The 16,975-nt window shown below is 50.8% G+C and overlaps 1 protein-coding gene across 10 annotated transcripts; it reads right to left on the bottom strand.

The window, feature by feature from the left end:
• Positions 1 to 2,003: 2,003 nt before the first annotated feature.
• Positions 2,004 to 15,336, bottom strand: CD300LG (CD300 molecule like family member g). 10 transcript variants are annotated; one of them, XM_073235664.1, is made up of 9 exons: positions 15,167 to 15,336; positions 13,949 to 14,284; positions 11,534 to 11,684; positions 11,296 to 11,397; positions 10,376 to 10,457; positions 9,601 to 9,713; positions 7,843 to 7,895; positions 3,329 to 3,448; positions 2,004 to 2,834 (listed from the first exon to the last, which is right to left on the bottom strand). In XM_073235664.1, exons 1-9 carry the CDS (start codon positions 15,207 to 15,209, stop codon positions 2,818 to 2,820), a joined length of 1,017 nt encoding a protein of 338 aa, XP_073091765.1. In that variant the 5' UTR covers positions 15,210 to 15,336; the 3' UTR covers positions 2,004 to 2,817. The 10 variants fall into 10 exon arrangements, with proteins under 10 accessions (XP_073091765.1, XP_017536392.3, XP_073091767.1 ...); XM_017680903.3 differs by lacking the exon at positions 11,534 to 11,684 and having other exon boundaries at positions 10,376 to 10,628; XM_073235661.1 differs by lacking the exons at positions 2,004 to 2,834; positions 3,329 to 3,448 and adding an exon at positions 3,720 to 4,135.
• Between the last annotated feature and the right edge of the window lie 1,639 nt (positions 15,337 to 16,975).

Raw genomic sequence — 16,975 nt, 5'->3', positions numbered from 1 at the left:
TGGACAGTGACTTCAATAGGATATGGGGGGGACTTGATAATATGGGTGAATGTAGTAACCACAACGTTTTTCATGTGAAACCTTCATAAGAGTGTATATCAATGATACCTTAATTAAAAAAAGGAGAAAAATGAGTTGGGCCATGGCCTCTGAACTGCTGAACAGGAAAGGACCTTATAAGCTGCTGTGTGACTTTCCTATTTTATATGGACGAAATGGACTGTGTGTAAGTTCTGAACCCCGTAATGGGTTAAGAACAGAAGCTTCATTCTCTTCATCACCACTAGTTTACTTCCAGCTGAGGCAAACAGCTTAACCCTATTCACCTCCAGCAGGAATTCATGATAAAGGACCTAGAAGCATCTTGAAGTGTGCTTAAAGTGTAAAGACCTTTCGGGGGCAGAACAAAAGGATAAAGGTAAACTTGGCCTAAATTAGGTAAATAGTATGAAACTTTAAATACAGATACACAAACACTCCTAACTACAGCTCCACACCTGGGATGGGGCCCTTCAGCTAGAGGGATATTTCGAAGTACTCAGTAATATCAGTAATGACTGTAACTGTTATGAAATGACAGACTGATAGCCACTTGCAGGACTTTTATCATGAGTGGATTAGAAAATTATGCTAAGGAACAAAGGAGAAAAACTTGTGGAAAACAACGCTGAGGCTGAGGGGAGTCTGTGGAGAGTTGCCAGAAGACAGAGCTGATGGTTAGAGTTCACCGAACCTGCTTAACCAAGGGCATCTCTCAGGTGGCAGGAGTTCAGCTCAGGCAAGCAGCCAAAGGTCCTCAGAAAAGACCATCCTGGACCCACAATGCACTGTGGGAACCAGCTATGCCAGGTGTGAGGCATGAGCGTGCACCTCTGACCATCATCCCTGCTCAGGAAGGAGGTGCTGAGTAGGCAGCATCTGAATGTTTATATTTATATTCACTCTTCACTTTTGCAAGTCTTGGCGCTGTGCCTGACCATTTCACAAATTATCTCAGAGTTTAATTATTCAATTATAGGATAAAAAATTATCCCTGATGTCTTGATGCCCTTGTCTAGCCTGGATTAATACTTAGTCCATAGGCACACACCTGATCATCTGATCATCTACATTTGCCTTCTTACAGCACTAAACTATGTTTTCTACCTTTATCTTGCATCTACCTACCACTTCAGCATTTTATTAAAAATAAAAATAATAATAATAATAATAGGAGAAATGTGGGATCAACATATAAATCAAGTACAAAAATCAAACGAATATTCATATTTGACCTGATTGTTTATAGGTCATATTGCATGATCAAAACCGAAAGTTTCTGTGATGACTGCCCTTGTACTGTTCACCATGTAAGAATTTATTCACTATGTAAGAATTCGTTCACCATGTAAGAACTTGTTCGTTATGCTTCAGAAGATTGGAGAATGACGAGAATTAGGCTTGAGATGGATTAATGATTGTACATTGAGCGTTGACCCCCCTATACTGAATTTTATTGTTGTTAACAACCATTTGATCAATAAATATGAGAGATGCCCTCTCAAAAAAAAAAAAAAAAAATTATCCCTGCCCAATGTTTCAGGGCTTGCTCTTCCTTCCAGAAACAGCTCTTCCTGTCTCCACTGCCCCCCAGGAACCTGCCCGCACACTGTGTGGTAGTGGTGCCCACACTGGACTGTGGACCATTTCATCTGTGACAATACAAGAAAATGAAGAACAAAGCAGGAAGTTTATAGTTAAGCTGGATATATTTAATTTGAAGAAGTATCCTTTACTCTGATGTAATGATTGTAGATTTTATTCCATCCTATGCTGGTGTAAGAAATACCCAAAGTCTCTGCTCATTAGAATGGAAATCTCAGTTCAGTTTTAATGGTCTTCTTCCCTCCCCTAAAGTCACACAAAAATCCAAGGGGTTTACATAGTGCCTGGAAAATGGATGTATAGGGTTCTAGTTGAGGCCAAGTGGTGAATAAGGTACCTTGTGCCTTTAAACAATGGGATCATTTGTAAAGCAATTTTTATTGTGTAGCTGGGCTTGTGGGAAGGGAAATCTCCAAGGACCACAAAACAAAAGAAAACATAGGTACAGTCGGTGGACAGGAAAGGTGGAGTTGCCCTAAGGGCAAATGTCAATATTAGCATCACATTCGGAAAGTTAAATTTAAAGCCAGGGACAAGGTAAGGCAACCAGACATTCTGGTAAACTAGGGACCTGGGAAGGGGCTGATCTGGTTCCAAGTTGGTATCCTTCTGGACCTAGAAGCAAACGCAAATCCTCTTTGGAGGAAGGTACCCTCCGTTTCTAACCCCAGCATGCATCCTCCCCCGTTAATGCAAGAGAAAGTGGTGCTGAGTCTGAGGATGGAGTGGAGGCAGGAGAAGGTGAGTCTTGGGGGGCACCCAGGCCCACAGCTCAGACCAGATCTCCCAGCCCCTGCCTGGCCCTGGTGAGGGTCCAGCAGCATGCCTTGGCCACGGATGTGAGCATACCGGGGAGGTCCCTGTCTCCACCGGAACTGTCAGGCCACCACTGCAGGCTCCAGGGCTGACAAAGGCTTGCAGGACGGGCTGAGGCATGCAGGAGGAGAGCGTGGGGAGGTCCCGGAGAGCTCTGGAGTCTGGCAGGTGAGCTCAAGCTGGAGCACAAAGCTTATTGAGTTGGTGCAAATCCAGCCATTCAGATTCACAGCAGGCCTGGCCTGGAGGGCATTCTGCCCCTAGACTGAGATGAACTTTGAAAAGTCAAGCTTCTCATCTGATATGTGTGGGGGGGGGCCTGGGAACATGTCCCCCTCCAGGTCCGGGGAAGGGGCTTCATCTTCCTCTGAAGTCTGTAAAGAATAGTGGGGGATGAAAAGCAGAGCCCAGCTAGGGGTCCTCCAGGTAGCTGCTGGGTCCTCCCCAGCCTTTTCCACAGTTCTAGTGCTCTGTCCATCAGGACAAGTTCTCCTCCCCAGAACCCCCAAGCTTTGTTTAACTCATGCCCCCCCCAGCCCCCAATACCACCCATCCCCTGGGAGAACATCCTTATGGCTGCAGGCCAGGTTCTGGCTGCGGATGTTGGAATCCTGCCCACCCAGAGTTGTTAAAACTGTGGTTCCCAATAAGCTATTCAAGAATTTTCTGGATCAGGAAAAAGAGGATGTAAAGTTACGAGCCCTGGCTTTCCAAGTGGAACGGCCTAGGCCCATGGTTATGATGGGTGGGTGCCAGGGCACAGGGTTGGGGGAGCAGAAGCAGAAGAAAGGGCCCTCCCCCACTTGCCCGCATTGCCAGTGAGGAGCGAGGCTGGGTGGCTCCAGACCCCAGGGCCCTCTGTCCACACCTGGCTTAGGCACTGGATCTCCATGTGGCGGCTGGCAGAGGGCTTCAGGCTGGCATGGGGCCCAGTGGGCCCTGCAAGATTGATCAAGGCATACTCTGGGATGTAGCTCTTCCCTAGAGGCTGAAACAGACTGGGTTAGAACAGCCCTTTCTTAGCAGCAGTGGTGGTCTGCGAGCCGTAGCGAGAGGAGGGAAACGCAGGGCGGGGTGGCTGCCCAGGCACAGTCCTTAGGCCCAATTTCTTACCCCTCAGTGTGACCTTGGGCAAGCCGCCTAACCTCTCTGAGGCTCAGTTTTATCAGCTGTAAAATGGGCATAAGAAGTTTTCCCTGAGGGTTATAATGAATATTCATGATAATGTTTTACCACTCAACAACAGGGAACTCTAGGAATAATTCATTTGTTTTCTTTATTGCTGTTTCTATCCTTTAAGCAGAAAGAACATGCAGGCTGCAGGAACTATGTAAGAGGCCCAGAGAGCAGAGTCGGACACCTCAAGGACTCATGGAATAGCCGACAGCACAGGACAAAGTCTTCAGAGATCATCAGTCTGAGCGACCCCTCCTCAATCAGATGAGGGAACCAAGGCCCGGGGAGGAGCGGCGGGGGCCAGAGTGCCCCCTGGCCCAGGCCTGGCTGCTCCCGTGGGTCCTGCGGTCGGGAACACCGGGCTCCTCCATCTCCCGCTCCCTCGCGCCAGCCGCTGGGCAGAGCTGAGGCTGGGGCCAGCTGAGGCCTCCGCCGAGGCCCCCAAGGACACAGCTGCCCTGAGGTGCCCCAGCCAGCAAGTCCCATGGCCCGACGGGCACTGAAACCAAAGAAAGAAGCTCCCATTTTCTGGACACCTACTGGGGGGCATCTCATCTCTCTCTCTCTCTCTGGCCACAGCCCCGTGAGATGGGAAAACCGAGGCTCAGAGAGGTGATATAATTTGCCGGACATCACACAGCTGGCGAGTGGCTGAGCTGAGGTCTGTCCGGAGACTCTCTGATCCTAGACCCAAGCTCTTTTCCTATAGCTGCCATCCTGGTAAGGCAGGCCGCACACTTGTCTTTGTCTCAGTGTCCCTTGTCTACCAGCTGGACCCCTGCTTCTGTCAGTTCCCTGGCTGCAGGGGATGGGGGCAGAGGTGGCTGTTGGAGTCATTCCTTTGTGAGCTGTCACTTGGTGGATGAGGAGCCGAGGGACTAGGGAAGGGGGAAGGATATTTCACAAATGCTGTCACTCATGGCCACTCTCTTTCCCAGCCAGGCTGTGGTAAGGACGTGCCAGAGCTGGGGCTAGCCCAGAGCGCCCCTGACATGAGATCCATTTCCCATGAATCCCATATTTGCAGGTTTGTGATTTGGACAAAACCCAGCCACTGCTGACCACTGGCCTCCAGCAGCCACAGAAGTGTCACCTACTCAAGGATGACTGAATTTAAGCCAAGACCCTCATGGGGCAGAGAGCAAACCACACACATAGGCAGTGGCCAGAACTACTACCCTGTGTCCAATATACATTTCTCATTGGTCCCTCTGCCCACGCGGATAATTGGCCTGTTTCAGGTGGTGCAGAGGCATATTCTGGGTGGTTGAATATACAAGGTATACCCGAGCGCCTCTGCTTCTTGGCAATAGAAAAATAGTAGCAGAGAAGCAAGGAAGCTTTGGGAAGCGAGAGTCAAGTCCTGATGTAAGCCCAGCACTCCCACTTGGGCTATACCGGGACTCAGGGGCCACGGCCGCCCCACGTTCATGGACTGAGGATGGCTCTTTCTCCTGAGTCTGGGAGAAGAATCCTGAGCCGAAGAGTAGGCTCCATTCCTCAGACCCCTTGTATTTCAGTGTGGAGAGGTGGAGGAAGCCCAGGGCATTGAGTCAGTCCCACGGACCTCAGCTGGTTTTCATTCTGCCTCTTTAGGGCTGGGTCGCTGTTGGCAAGTTACTTATCCTCTCTGAGCCTCTATTTCTGATTCTGTAAGAAGGGGGAGATAAGAATACCCACCTCACTATTTGACCCAGGAATTCCACTCCTAGGAATTTACCCTAAGAATGCAGCAGCCCAGTGTGAAAAAGAAATATGCACCCCTATGTTTATCGCGGCACTATTTACAATAGCCAAGAAATGGAAGCAACCTAAGTGTCCTTCAGGAGATGAATGGATAAAGAAGATGTGGTACATATACACAATGGAATACTATTCAGCCATAAGAAGAAAACAAACCCTACCATTTGCAACAGCATGGATGGAGCTAGAGAGTATTATGCTAGTGAAATAAGCCAGGCAGAAAAAGACAAGTTTCAAATGATTTCACTCATCTGTGGAATATAAGAACAAAGAAAAAACTGAAGGAACAAAACAACAGCAGAAACACAGAACCCAAGAATGGACTAACAGTTACCGAAGGGAAAGGGACTGGGGAGGATGGGTGGGAAGGGAGGGATAAGAGGGGGGAAAGAAAGGGGGCATTATGATTAGCATGTACAATGTGGGGGGTGGCACAGGGAGGGCTGTGCAACACAGAGAAGACAAGTAGTGATTCTACAGCATCTAACTACACTGATGGACAGTGACTATAATGGGGTTTGTTGGGGGGACTTGGTGATGGGGGGAGTCTAGTAAACATAATGTTCCTCATGTAATTGTTGATTAATTATACAAAAAAAAAAAGATTACCTACCTCATGTAGGAGTTAGGAAGATTCAATGAGAAATGTAAAGCCTCTGGCACATAGTAGGTGTTCAATAAAAGAGTAGGTGAGCTTCTAGCAATAGCTGTCTTGGGAAGGACAATGCTGGTCTGACCCCTAGCACTTCCTTCTGAGTTTTTACACCCCCAGGGCTCTCTGGCAGTGAGAGTGGAGTGTCCCCTTTCCTCTTTCACTGACTGTGGGCAAAGAAAACCCCAAACCTTTTAAATTCCACCTCCAGACTCTGCTAAAAACTACAGAAAAGCCAGAAAGGAAATAAACAGAAAAGCCAAAGCTCTCATCTGGTCATGCTCACAGGGTTTGTGTCTGATCCCCTCCGGAGACCCTGTTCCATCTTTCTCCCAGAAAGAGGCAGTCCCTCCACCCCAGCCCCTCTGCCCTGGCCCTGTGCCCATTTCTGCCCCTTCCCACACAAACAGGGGCAGGGACAGGTGCCTCGGCCGGAAGCAGTCCAAGGCAGCCCTTCCCAGTGTGTGCTGGACGACAGTAGGGCAGGGAGATGCAGCCGGTGCAGCCCCCAGGTGTCCCCACAGCACAGCGGAGGTTCTCCCCCAACACTGCCCTTCCTCCGGAGTTCGTGGGGGTGAGCCCCAGGACACACAACCAGGAGGCTGACTCTGGAGGTGGCCAGTGGCAGCGCCACCCCCATTGCCTCCATGACTGTCCTTTCATTCCTGTCCGCCGCCACCTTTGGCCTTGTTGAGCTTCGTGAGACAACAACAGCTGCTTCCTAAGCCGAAGCCCAGGACCCCATTCCTGCCTAGCACCTCCCCAGAGGGATCTAGCCTGTCTTTTGTCCTTGCAGGCGCCAGGAAACAGGGTGATGGAAGCTCCCCTTTCCTGCTCTCATGGTTAAGAGGGTCAGAGTGAAGGCATCTCAGTAAACCTCCAAGGGAAGAGGGGCTGGGTGGAGAACTGGGCGAGGCAGGAGGGGCTTCTGATTCCTGAGCCCACGACTCTGCTGTCCTGTCCTTATGCAGAAGTGCCAGCGTGGGAAGGGACAGTCTCTCTGCAGGGATCAGGGAAGGGCCCACTGCTGGTAGCCTCAGAACAGGTCCCCTTCTCCAGGAAGGTGGATGGGCAAGGGACCCCCCTTCCCTCTGACCCTGTGATCGCCAGAGCACCACCCTCAGCCTGGGTCCCAGGGCAGCCATGCCACCTTGGTCTCAGAGCCAAGCAAAGCTTAGGGGGTTTTGGAAAGAGGAGAGCTGGGAGTTGAGAAACCTGGGTCCTGCTCTCTCTGTGGGCCACCATCTGCTGTGACCTTGGGCTTTTACCCTCCCTGAGCCTCAGTTTCCTCTTCTGCAAAAGCAGACTAGAGTCTGTAGTTGTGACACCAGGGTTGCTGAATCCCCAGGGACAGTGCTTAAGACTCAGGTGCTTGGGCCCTGCCCCTAGAGCTCTGGGCTGGGACTGGCATCAAGAGAATGTATTTCTAACTCTCCCCACCGCAGATGTTCTGAAAGGGGGTTTGCATCAAACTCAGAGAAAGTTTGGACTAGGTGATCTTGAAGGCTCCTTTGGACCCAGCTCTGCTGTTCTCTGGTTCTAAAAGGAGGATGGGAAGATGGTGCTGGTCCTGGGACTGAGCCCTGCCTGGCACCTGGGGGGATGCCAGGATAAGGGGGGTTCTCTGTTGGCCTGCACCCAGAATGGCTGATCTCAGGGCTCATACAAATTCCCTGGAGGTGGGAAGCAAGGCCCGCTTCAAGGTCAACCATGGAGGACCAGGTAGGGAGGCCCAGACGGAAGGCCCAGGAAGTCAGGACTTCCAGCCCTGTGGGGATCTGGACGTGGCTTCAACCTGCCTCTCTCCTTACCAAGTGTGAGAGTTGGACCTTCTTGTTCCTCTGTGCCTCTGTGGCCAGTTGAGCTGAAAGAGAGCAGAAAGAACAGCTTAAGGCAGGAGTAGCCAGAAGCAGCCTGCAGCTGCTGCCACAGAGGCAGAGTTGGGAACAGGAGCTTCCCAGAGGGGGTTGGCAGGCAGGCTGCACAGAGAAGCCCTTTCCAGCTCAGCCCCTTGGCAGCTTTTTGAAATCAGTATTTGGCAATCCCCCCATGTGGGCCAGAAACTGGCTGGGGAAGGAATTCTGTGTACTAAGGCTGTTGCTTCTTTTATTTATTTGTTTGTTTGTTTATTTTATTTTGGTATCATTAATATACAATTACATGAGCAACACTGTGGTTGCTAGATTCCCCCCATTATCAAGTCCCCACCACATACCCCATTACAGTCACTGTCCATCAGGCTATTGCTTCTTAAACCTCAAAGTACACATACGACCCCAGGAAATGTCATTAAAATGCAAATTCTAATTCGGGAGGTTGGGGGTGGGGCCTTAGAGTCTGCATTTCTAACAGGCTGCTAGGGGATGTCACTGTTGCTAAAGGGACCACAGTTTGAGAGGCAAGGGGCTGAGAGGCTCTGAGGTTGTGACTAGGATGCTTCCACCCTGTGGGCTCCTCTCTGACTCCTAGGAGGGAACCTGGAGATACGGGGAAAGCTACGTTTCTTCCTAGGGAGTTGGGAGGCAGGTCCAGGCCCCCCCCCCCCCCACCCCGGCCACCTGCCGGGGATGCCATTGCTAATCTGCAAAGTCCTTCTGCACACATCTCCCTGGCCCCACCTCTACGGAGCTATGCAAACCCAGGGCAAGCTGCTGAACCATGCTGTGCCTGTTTCTTCCCCTGTAAGAGGGGGATGCTTGCAATAAGTAGTTCCTAACTCCACAGTTTGAGGACATAAAAGGAGATAAAAGAAACACACTACACCACAGTGCCTGCTACAAGGTCGCGCCTATTACTGTTATTTCAGTCAGCCCTCTAATCTGCCACCCACCGCAGGAGCCATGAACCACACAAGGCCACTGAGCACTGGAAATGTGACTTCTCTGAATTACACTGACTCAATATCTCAGTATCAAAGCCTCAATATGTAGAATAAGTATCAGTAATCTTTTTACATCGATTCCATGTTGAAATGATAATGTTTTGAACATTATGTTAAATAAAGTATATTATTAAAATTAACTTCTCTAGTTTCTCTTTACTCTTTCCGTGTGGCTATTTAAAAGATGTATGTGGCTCGTATTCTATTTCTATATCTGTGATTGGAGGTAGCTGAGGCTTGGAGAAGTTAGGTGACTTGCTTAAAGTCACACAACTAGAAAGCAGCAGAGCTGGGATTTGAAGCCAACCCTCGGAAGGGGCTGTGGAGACCCAGCGGCAGGTGTAGGGCCACAATGCCTATCTTGCTCAAGTTCAACTGCTTGGTCCTGAACTCCCTGCTGTTGTCAGTCCTCACACGAGGGGCTGGACCTGCAGAGACTGGACATGGATTCTCTGGGATCAGTAGGGAGAGAAGTGACTGATGAGCTCAAACAGACATGAGTGAGCCGAGAGCCCCTGATCCTCCCACTTACCCGTCTGGGTTGCTTTTCCCTAATGCTGACTGCCCTGCGGTTCCCTCAGAGATGCCTGTATCTCGGACGGACACAGCGACCCACAAGGGGCTGTGGGGAGATGGCAGTGAAGTCTTGGGCTGAGAGCTTCCCACCTGCTCTTGTCTGTTTGCTCACCTTCCTTCCTCCACCGGAACACGCAGCTGCCAAGGGCAGCCAGGCCTGCGGCCAGCAGAAGGGTCAGCAGCACCAGGACTGGGGCCAAGATTCGGATCATTGGGACATGCACCCTGCAGAGGAGATGGAAGGAGCTCGGGGGCTGTCACCAGATATCAGTGGCATGCCGTGCACCATGGCATTCTTATTCTGAGCCCCAGCTCCGTCCCTTGTCTTTCCCAAGGAGATTAGAGGGCACCAAGGACCATAACACCTGGTCATTCCCAATGGAAGGGACCCCAGCCCCCACTGCCAACCCCAGGGGGCACTTTCAGCTGGGTTCTGAACTTGCCAGCAGTTAGCCGGAGTCGGCAACTGAGTGCAGCTATAATATAATCCCTGTCCTTCAGGCTGGGACTCCAGTTGGGTAAGAAAAAACCTTTTTTTCATTCCATATGTTCATCTTGGCACAGGGCCTAGTGCTGAGTGTACAGGTGAAAGCTACTGAACTGGGGTGGCTGTTCCTCAGTCTGAGGCATGGAGAGAGGTGGGAACAGGGGCCATGGTGACCCCCGCATGTCCAGGCCACCAGGGCTGCTGGCCCCTGTAGTGCAGGTAGTTCACTGCTCAAGGGCCCTGCCAGGGGAATGGGAGCTGAATCTGCCCTCTGCTCTGTGTGCTACCAGGACAAGAGGTGTGTTGACCTAGATGAGTGAGTGCTGGGTCCTTTTTTGCTCAAAAGCACCATACAGTTTGGTGATGGCCCAGAAGGTGACCTTGGTCACCTGGGACTCACCTGGACTTGGAGCTGCTGCTGGGGACAACACCGGCGTCTCCTGCTGAGGTGGGGTCCAGCGGTGAGGCTGGACGGGAGGTCCCTGCATGAGGAGAGTTTGCTTCATGAGGAGAGGTCTCTGCAGATGGAGAGGTTCCTATGTGCGGGGAGGTCCCTGCGTGCCAGTGCAGGGAGGTCCCTGCGAATGGAGAGGCCTCGGCCCCTGTCTTCCCCTGCTGCGCTGTGGTGACTGTTGCGTGGAGACCAGGAGAAGCTAGAAGTCCAAAAGCAAGGCCTCAGCACCTTCCCTGACCCTTGAATCCCGGCATCCCCAGACTTCTGAGCTGAGGCCCTTGAACCCAAGCCTCCCTGGGACCAGTTTCTCAGAACATCCCCAGCTACAGGATACCCCAGGAAGTCAACAGAGGCCTAGACGAAGTCATTTTGAGCAAACAAGCCACATCTCAGGCACACCCCACACCAGGGCATAGTTTTCAGCCCCTTTTTGTGCCTGCAGCCTTTCTGCCCTCCTGCTAGAGTCCTGGCCAATTGTCTCTGCCCTCACCAGAAAGTCCTATGTCACCATCACATGACCACCCTCACCACCTATGCCTCAGCAGGCCATGACCTCCTTCCCCAGCCATTGGGTGTCAGAGACAGGTCCAGAGGGCAGGGTCTGAGGCCCAGCCTTTCCTGCCCACCCTCAGACCCCAGGGGTATACAGAGCCTGAGCTTGTGGTCAAGCTGTGCCTACTCCCTGGCTGGGCTGCTTCCTGTGGGACCTTGAGCCAACCGTCTAACTGCTGAGCCTCCAGTCCTCAGCCAAAGTCCAGCTCCCGGGCTGTGGGGGCCACACAGTGGAGCATCTGGCACCAGGCTGGCACTCGCTGGGTGTTTCTCTATAAAGCCAAGGGGGAAGGACAGAAAAAGCATTCACTCACTCAATCCTGGGGGCTGAGTTTGCCAAGCTTTTGCCTTGGGCTGGAGGCTGGTTGTAGCAAGAGGCTGAAAGGAGGGAGCTGGGGAGGGAGGACAGCAGGGACCTAGAGGGAAGGGAGAAGCTAGTCTCAGGTGGACAAGGGTCATGGCTCTGGGCTGGACGTCCTCCCTGGGAGCAGCCAGCGGCGTTCCCACCCCCAGTCTCGGCTCAGAGCAGCGTCATCTCCTCCCCTCAGCTACCTGGAGCCACTGATGATAGATTCCAGCTGATTGCTGGCCTTTCCCTCCTGTGGTCCCCGTGGCCTCCCACTCAGACCTTCAGTATCCCTTGTGCCCAGCTGCTCACCAGCCTGCCCTTTCTGGGCCACCCTTCCTGATGCCAGTTTTGTCTCTGAAATATATATTGCATCCTATCACTTCCTGCATCAGAACAGTCAATGCCCGCGCCTGTCCCCCATTGCCTATAAGCTGACCGCCCCCCCACACTGCCTATAACCTGAAGTTCAAACATTTTAGCACGCCTTTCAAGGCCTTTTAAGCTCAGTCTTCAACCCACCTTGTAGGTTTCACCTCTTCCCCATTCAGGCCGCCAGCCAGAGTTGTTCTTCATTCCCAGTTAAGCGAGCCTCCTGCAAACCTCCATGCCTTGACATGCTGTTCCTCTCTGTGCCATGCCTGTCCTTTCCATCTATGTTTAACACATTTCTTTCTGCCCTAGGGCACCAGCTCAAAAGTTAACTCCTCCATAATGCTTTCCCCAGAAGGAGCAAAGCCTTCATCCTTTTCACACCCACAGGACTTAGAGCGTGCCGCCGGCCGAGCTAATACTCATTGATGCTGGAACAAGTTGTTTACTGGGACACTCACAAGGGTAAAATGCCTCACCTCTGTGCTCAGCACAGTGGGCAGAAACCTGGTGTGGCCAACCCCCCAAGAGCCACTCCCCAACCCCCCATGCCCATCATTCACCTCGTCTGTCTTATGAGCCATCCTGGACTCTCCCCTATCCCTCCATCTCTATTCTAATTCTAGGTCAGTTTTCTCCGATTATTCTGAGTAAATGACTAAATTTCCAGCAAATAAAGAGAATTTATCTTTTCCTTTCCAATATTTATACTTCTTTACCCTGTCATATTTCATTACCTAGGACCTCCAGGCAACAGGGAATGAAAGAAATGATAGTGGGCGCTCTCGCCTTGTTCTGAACTTCCTAGACATTTTGGTGTTTCATGCTGCTCAGTGGTGGGCTGGAGATGGCTCACACTCGCTCCAAAGAGCTGATGGTTAACTTTTCAGGAACTTTGTGAGCCTATTGTTAAAGTGTGGGTGGCTGGAAACTGACAGTGGCACCACAGAAACTGGCAAACACTACAGATCAGAGCCTCCCCAGCCAGCTGGAATGTTCACCAGCACACCACTGCCATTCATCTTCTTTATTTTCAGTATCCCAACTGTCAACAGAGAGAGGTCAGCAAGGTCTGATACAGGTGGGTAACATAATAATGCATACATCGTACACAAATAAATAATTACAATTGAGAGTAAGAATGAAAACAGGAAAGGCTCAAATATAGGTAAAATTGATCACCACTAGGTAAAAACGAGGTCAGAATACTGATAAGAACTGGAGGCAATCAGGGAATCATGGAGAACAGGTTCAATGTGGTTTTGATGCCGCCGTATCATTTGGTGTTTACCTTTATTTCACTGAATTAAAGACCTATGGATCATGGGGATCTGGCAGTGGGAATGTGCCTGGGGATGGGATGGGTCCCAGCTGGGGGCCAGGAGAGAGAAAGAACAGACACCACAGCCAGAAATGACCTGCATTTGAATTGTGGCTCCACCACTTCCGACCGTGAGACCTGGGCCAAATCATTTCATCTCTCAGAGCCTCAGTGCCCCCGTCTCTGAAATGGTATGCAAAGGCCTACCTCACCCCGACTGACTGGCAGACTGGGGTGGCCCACTCCCCAGGGCCTTCTCTGGTTTCTCTGTCCTCAGCTCAGCAGGTCCAGGTGGGATCATGGGCAGTCAGAGACATGCTCCAGCCCCAGTTGCCTGTCCCTGAACTCAACCAGCACCTCCGAGGCCAGTTCTCAGGCATTCCAAGATCCGGGGAAGAGGAGGCAAGGGAGGAGAGCTGGGGCCACAGGCAGGGTGAGGCAGTATGGCCGTGGTGTAGGTGATGCTGTGGGGCTGGGTGGGGATGCAGCAGTGGGGGGCCTAGCTTGAGCAATCCTCAGGGATCTCTCTGACTCCAGGGAGGGAGTCTTTTTATTCTGTGGAATGTCAGTCTTGTCCCTAGCCCACGGCAATCTGTCTGCCACATATGGGCAGAGAGGAAAGGCACTGAGTGTGGGGTTTGACACATCTGGGTTCAGTCTTGCTCTGCCACCTACTAGCACTGGGACCTTGGGCAGGGAGAGTGAGAGAGCAGCTGAGGCCCGTATGGCCAAGCTGTGCCCCAGCAGCAGCTGAGCACCTTGACTTGCCTCCTCTCCCTGCGTCCTGCAGGTCTCTGGTGAGGTTGATATGAGCATTACACCCCCTTGTGATGGGGAAACTGGCCCCACTGCTCATCACCCACCCACCCCTCCCTCTTCCCCTCTGCATCTCCTGTGCCCTAGCCAGGGACGGAGAAACATTTATTACCTGGAAAGATGAGAAGAGAGACCATGAAAGTCTCATCAGGGCCCAATTTTTTGACCCCACAGAAATAATTCCCAGCGTCTTGCAGAGTGAGGTTCCTCAGGGTCACTTTGAGTGTGAGCTCCTGGGGTCTGTCTTGGATGGACACCCTGCCCTCCGTCCTCTCCTGGCCATCTCCTTCCACATAGATAGCACCAGAGCAGCGGGAGAAAAGGAACCCTCTCCTCCTGCACCAATATTTTTTGTATGTCCTCAGTTCCTCCTTATAGATGCACTGCAGAGATACAGTGTCACCTTCAAATCCTCTGATCTCCTTCGGGCCCATCAGGGCTCTACAACCTGAAACACAGCAAGGATGAAGTTGGAATTCCCTGGATTCAAGCACCAGGGACAAGACCAGAAGACACCTCCTCAGTCACTGCTTTCTGGGGTCAGCCCTTTAAGAACTGGTACTCCCCTCCCCTGCCACAGGTCCTCTGGACTGGACTGCACTGTTTGCTTAATGCTGGTGCATTGAAGGGTGGTGATGGAGAAAAGCTCTAGATTTGGACAGCCTGGAGTTTGAATTCCAGCTCTGCCACTAAGCTGTGTGATCTCGGAGAAGTTTCTTGACCTCTCTGGTCTCTGAGTTTGCTCATCTGTAGATGATAATGTCCTATTCATTGAATTGAAGATGCTCTCATTTGTAAGCTACACCATAATTTGATGTACCACTAAGAAAAGACATTGTAACTTGAAAAAATGACATGAGTTGTAAGACATATCCTGAATTTTTATGTTAAAAGTCAAAAAAGAAACAAGGCAGGCCTGTGAATTGATAAACAGGGTTAATTCTTTATCTCTCAGGGATGTTGTGAGTGGTTTAGTGAGGTTCGAGAAGTACTTGCTGAGTTTAACATGGCAACCACATAGAGGGTGTCTTGTCTGCCTCCACGCTGGGCACAGAATAGGAAAACAAGAACCAGAGAGGGAAGTCTCCCTCACAGCCACACAGCCATGAAGGGGCTGGGACCCACAGGTCCAGAGAAAACGTGGCTCCTGGCCGTCACCTGAGGGCTAAGGACTAGTTCCAGGGGGGTGAAGCCTGGAGGGATCAGGCGGGTGCACTAGTTCACAAAAAGGAAATGTAGATACAGGAGGTCCTCTCTCTGCAGACCCAAGGGCCAGCTTGGTCATGAGCCCCACATCCCTCCACTCCCGTCCTCCACATCCCCATCTTACCTGGGATCAGGAGACAGCCCCACAGCAGGGTGAGGGGCTGCATGGTGCTCGCTAGACACTCAGGAGCACACACAGGACGCGGAGAGCTCCTCTCAGGGCCAAGTGGGCTTTCACTTCCCCCAATGCTCCGGATCAGGACAAGGAAGTCAGGGAGGAGCCGTGAGGGTCACCCATCTGTGGCCAGTGGGGAAGGGAGGCGCCTCTGCCTTTCCCTTTACTTACACTGGGTGGGGTGTGGGGGCCCACCCATCCCGTGCCTGAAAACCCACGTGAGCTCTTCTTCCAAACCCATGCCCCCTCTAGGGGGTCGTAACCCTGCCCATGGCCCTGTGCCCCACAGGGTGTGTGTTTGACATTCAGGGAGTCCATGAATCTGGATGGGAAAACATTATATAGTCCCCTAACCTTTAAGTAATATCTTCTCCTGTCATGAGGGCTAGCTGGGCCTCTGACTTTGTCACCAATACAAACCACAGACACTAGCACATCAAGTTGTCACTGATAGCTCGAAATATCGTATATACTCCTCAATACTTGGAAAATAATTAGTTACTAGACTGCCACTAGAGCTGGTTATTAAAGAGCCACTGAAGCATGTTTATTGTTATATAATACAAGTATAAATGCTTTGATAACCACTTCAATAATATTGGTTTTCTTTTAAGGGAATGTATTTTATTTTATATATTTAAGAGACCATTATTCTGAGAGGGTCCATATGCTTCACCACATTGCCAAGCGGAGTCGGACAGAGGTTAAGGGCCTCTGCGGCAGAGCCCACTGTCCCCCCTAGTCAACAGTCCCCCCCGCAGTACCGCCCTTGGCCACGGGGCGGCGCTGCAGACGGGAATGAAGGAAGCTGAAGGACAGGACAGAGCGGAATACCTGGAGCCACCTGCAGGCCGCGCTGCAAAGCTGGTCTCCCCGCACGCCCTGAGTTGGCTTAGCAGCTAAGAAAGTGAGTTTGCCATTTCCTACCTCAGAATTGAATCCTCTTTGAAAGGTGCAAAACAAACATTCACAGTCGAGGGATCCCTGGCACACGGTTTTCCAAAATAATTGTCGGGTTTTCTCCTGAATGCAAAGTTCATATAGATTGTAAGCAAATTTTACACAATACGGAAACGTTAAAAAAAAAAAAGGAAAGAAAGAAAAAGAGTGGAAACATTTCCTATAGTTTCCTTTATACGTTAGAAAACCACTGCTAGCATTTTGGCATTTTACCCACTTGGCGGGTTAATATCTGGAGCATTATTAACTCAGTGGTTCTGGGAGAGCAGATTTTTTTTTTTTTTTTTTTTTTTTTTTTTTTTTGTGTGTGTGTGTGTGTGTGTGTGTGTGTGTGATTCTGGTAATGTGGAGAGTTGTGCTTTAATTGAAGGGCACTGCTGGCAATGAATGCACAGGGGCATAAGTTCCCATTGGTTGAAACGCTTTTACAATGATCTCAGCCCAAAACTTGTCACACATACAAACTACAAAAGGTAATGGGAGGAATCTAGTAACCACAATGTTGCTCATGTGATTATATATTAATGATACCAAAAAAACCCGACAAAAGGTAATCAGTTGCTGCAGTTATAAAAACACATTCAGATAATATTTATTCCAGCGTTTGATAGTATATTTCTGCTCTTTTTTTTGGTGAGGTGGGTCTTTATACAGAATAATTTCTGATCTTACTTTTTTTTCTTCTAAAGAGGCAGGCTGCCCCACGCAGCGCCTCATCTGGATGTGTCTGGAGTCTTGGAAGCTTGACAACACTTATGTTCTCCTACAAAAGGACCTTGAGAGCTTGTTTGGAGATTC

The sequence above is a fragment of the Manis javanica genome, chromosome 4, assembly GCF_040802235.1.
Source record: "Manis javanica isolate MJ-LG chromosome 4, MJ_LKY, whole genome shotgun sequence".
In the NCBI taxonomy this organism is placed as follows: Eukaryota; Metazoa; Chordata; class Mammalia; order Pholidota; family Manidae; genus Manis; species Manis javanica.
The sequence above is the reverse complement of the archived record's forward strand: the minus strand, read 5'-3'. Positions and strand labels throughout refer to the sequence as shown.

What these genes read in the sequence shown, in the direction of transcription:
- CD300LG (XM_017680902.3), bottom strand. Translation starts at nt 15,209, where the DNA reads ATGCAGCCCCTCACCCTGCTGTGGGGCTGTCTCCTGATCCCAG. An exon ending in GGGCTGTCTCCTGATCCCAG is followed by an intron (nt 14,285 to 15,166) that starts GTAAGATGGGGA and finishes GCTGTGTTTCAG; the next exon opens with GTTGTAGAGCCCTGATGGGC. An exon ending in AGGTCCAACTCTCACACTTG is followed by an intron (nt 4,136 to 7,842) that starts GTAAGGAGAGAG and finishes CTTTGGTTTCAG; the next exon opens with TGCCCGTCGGGCCATGGGAC.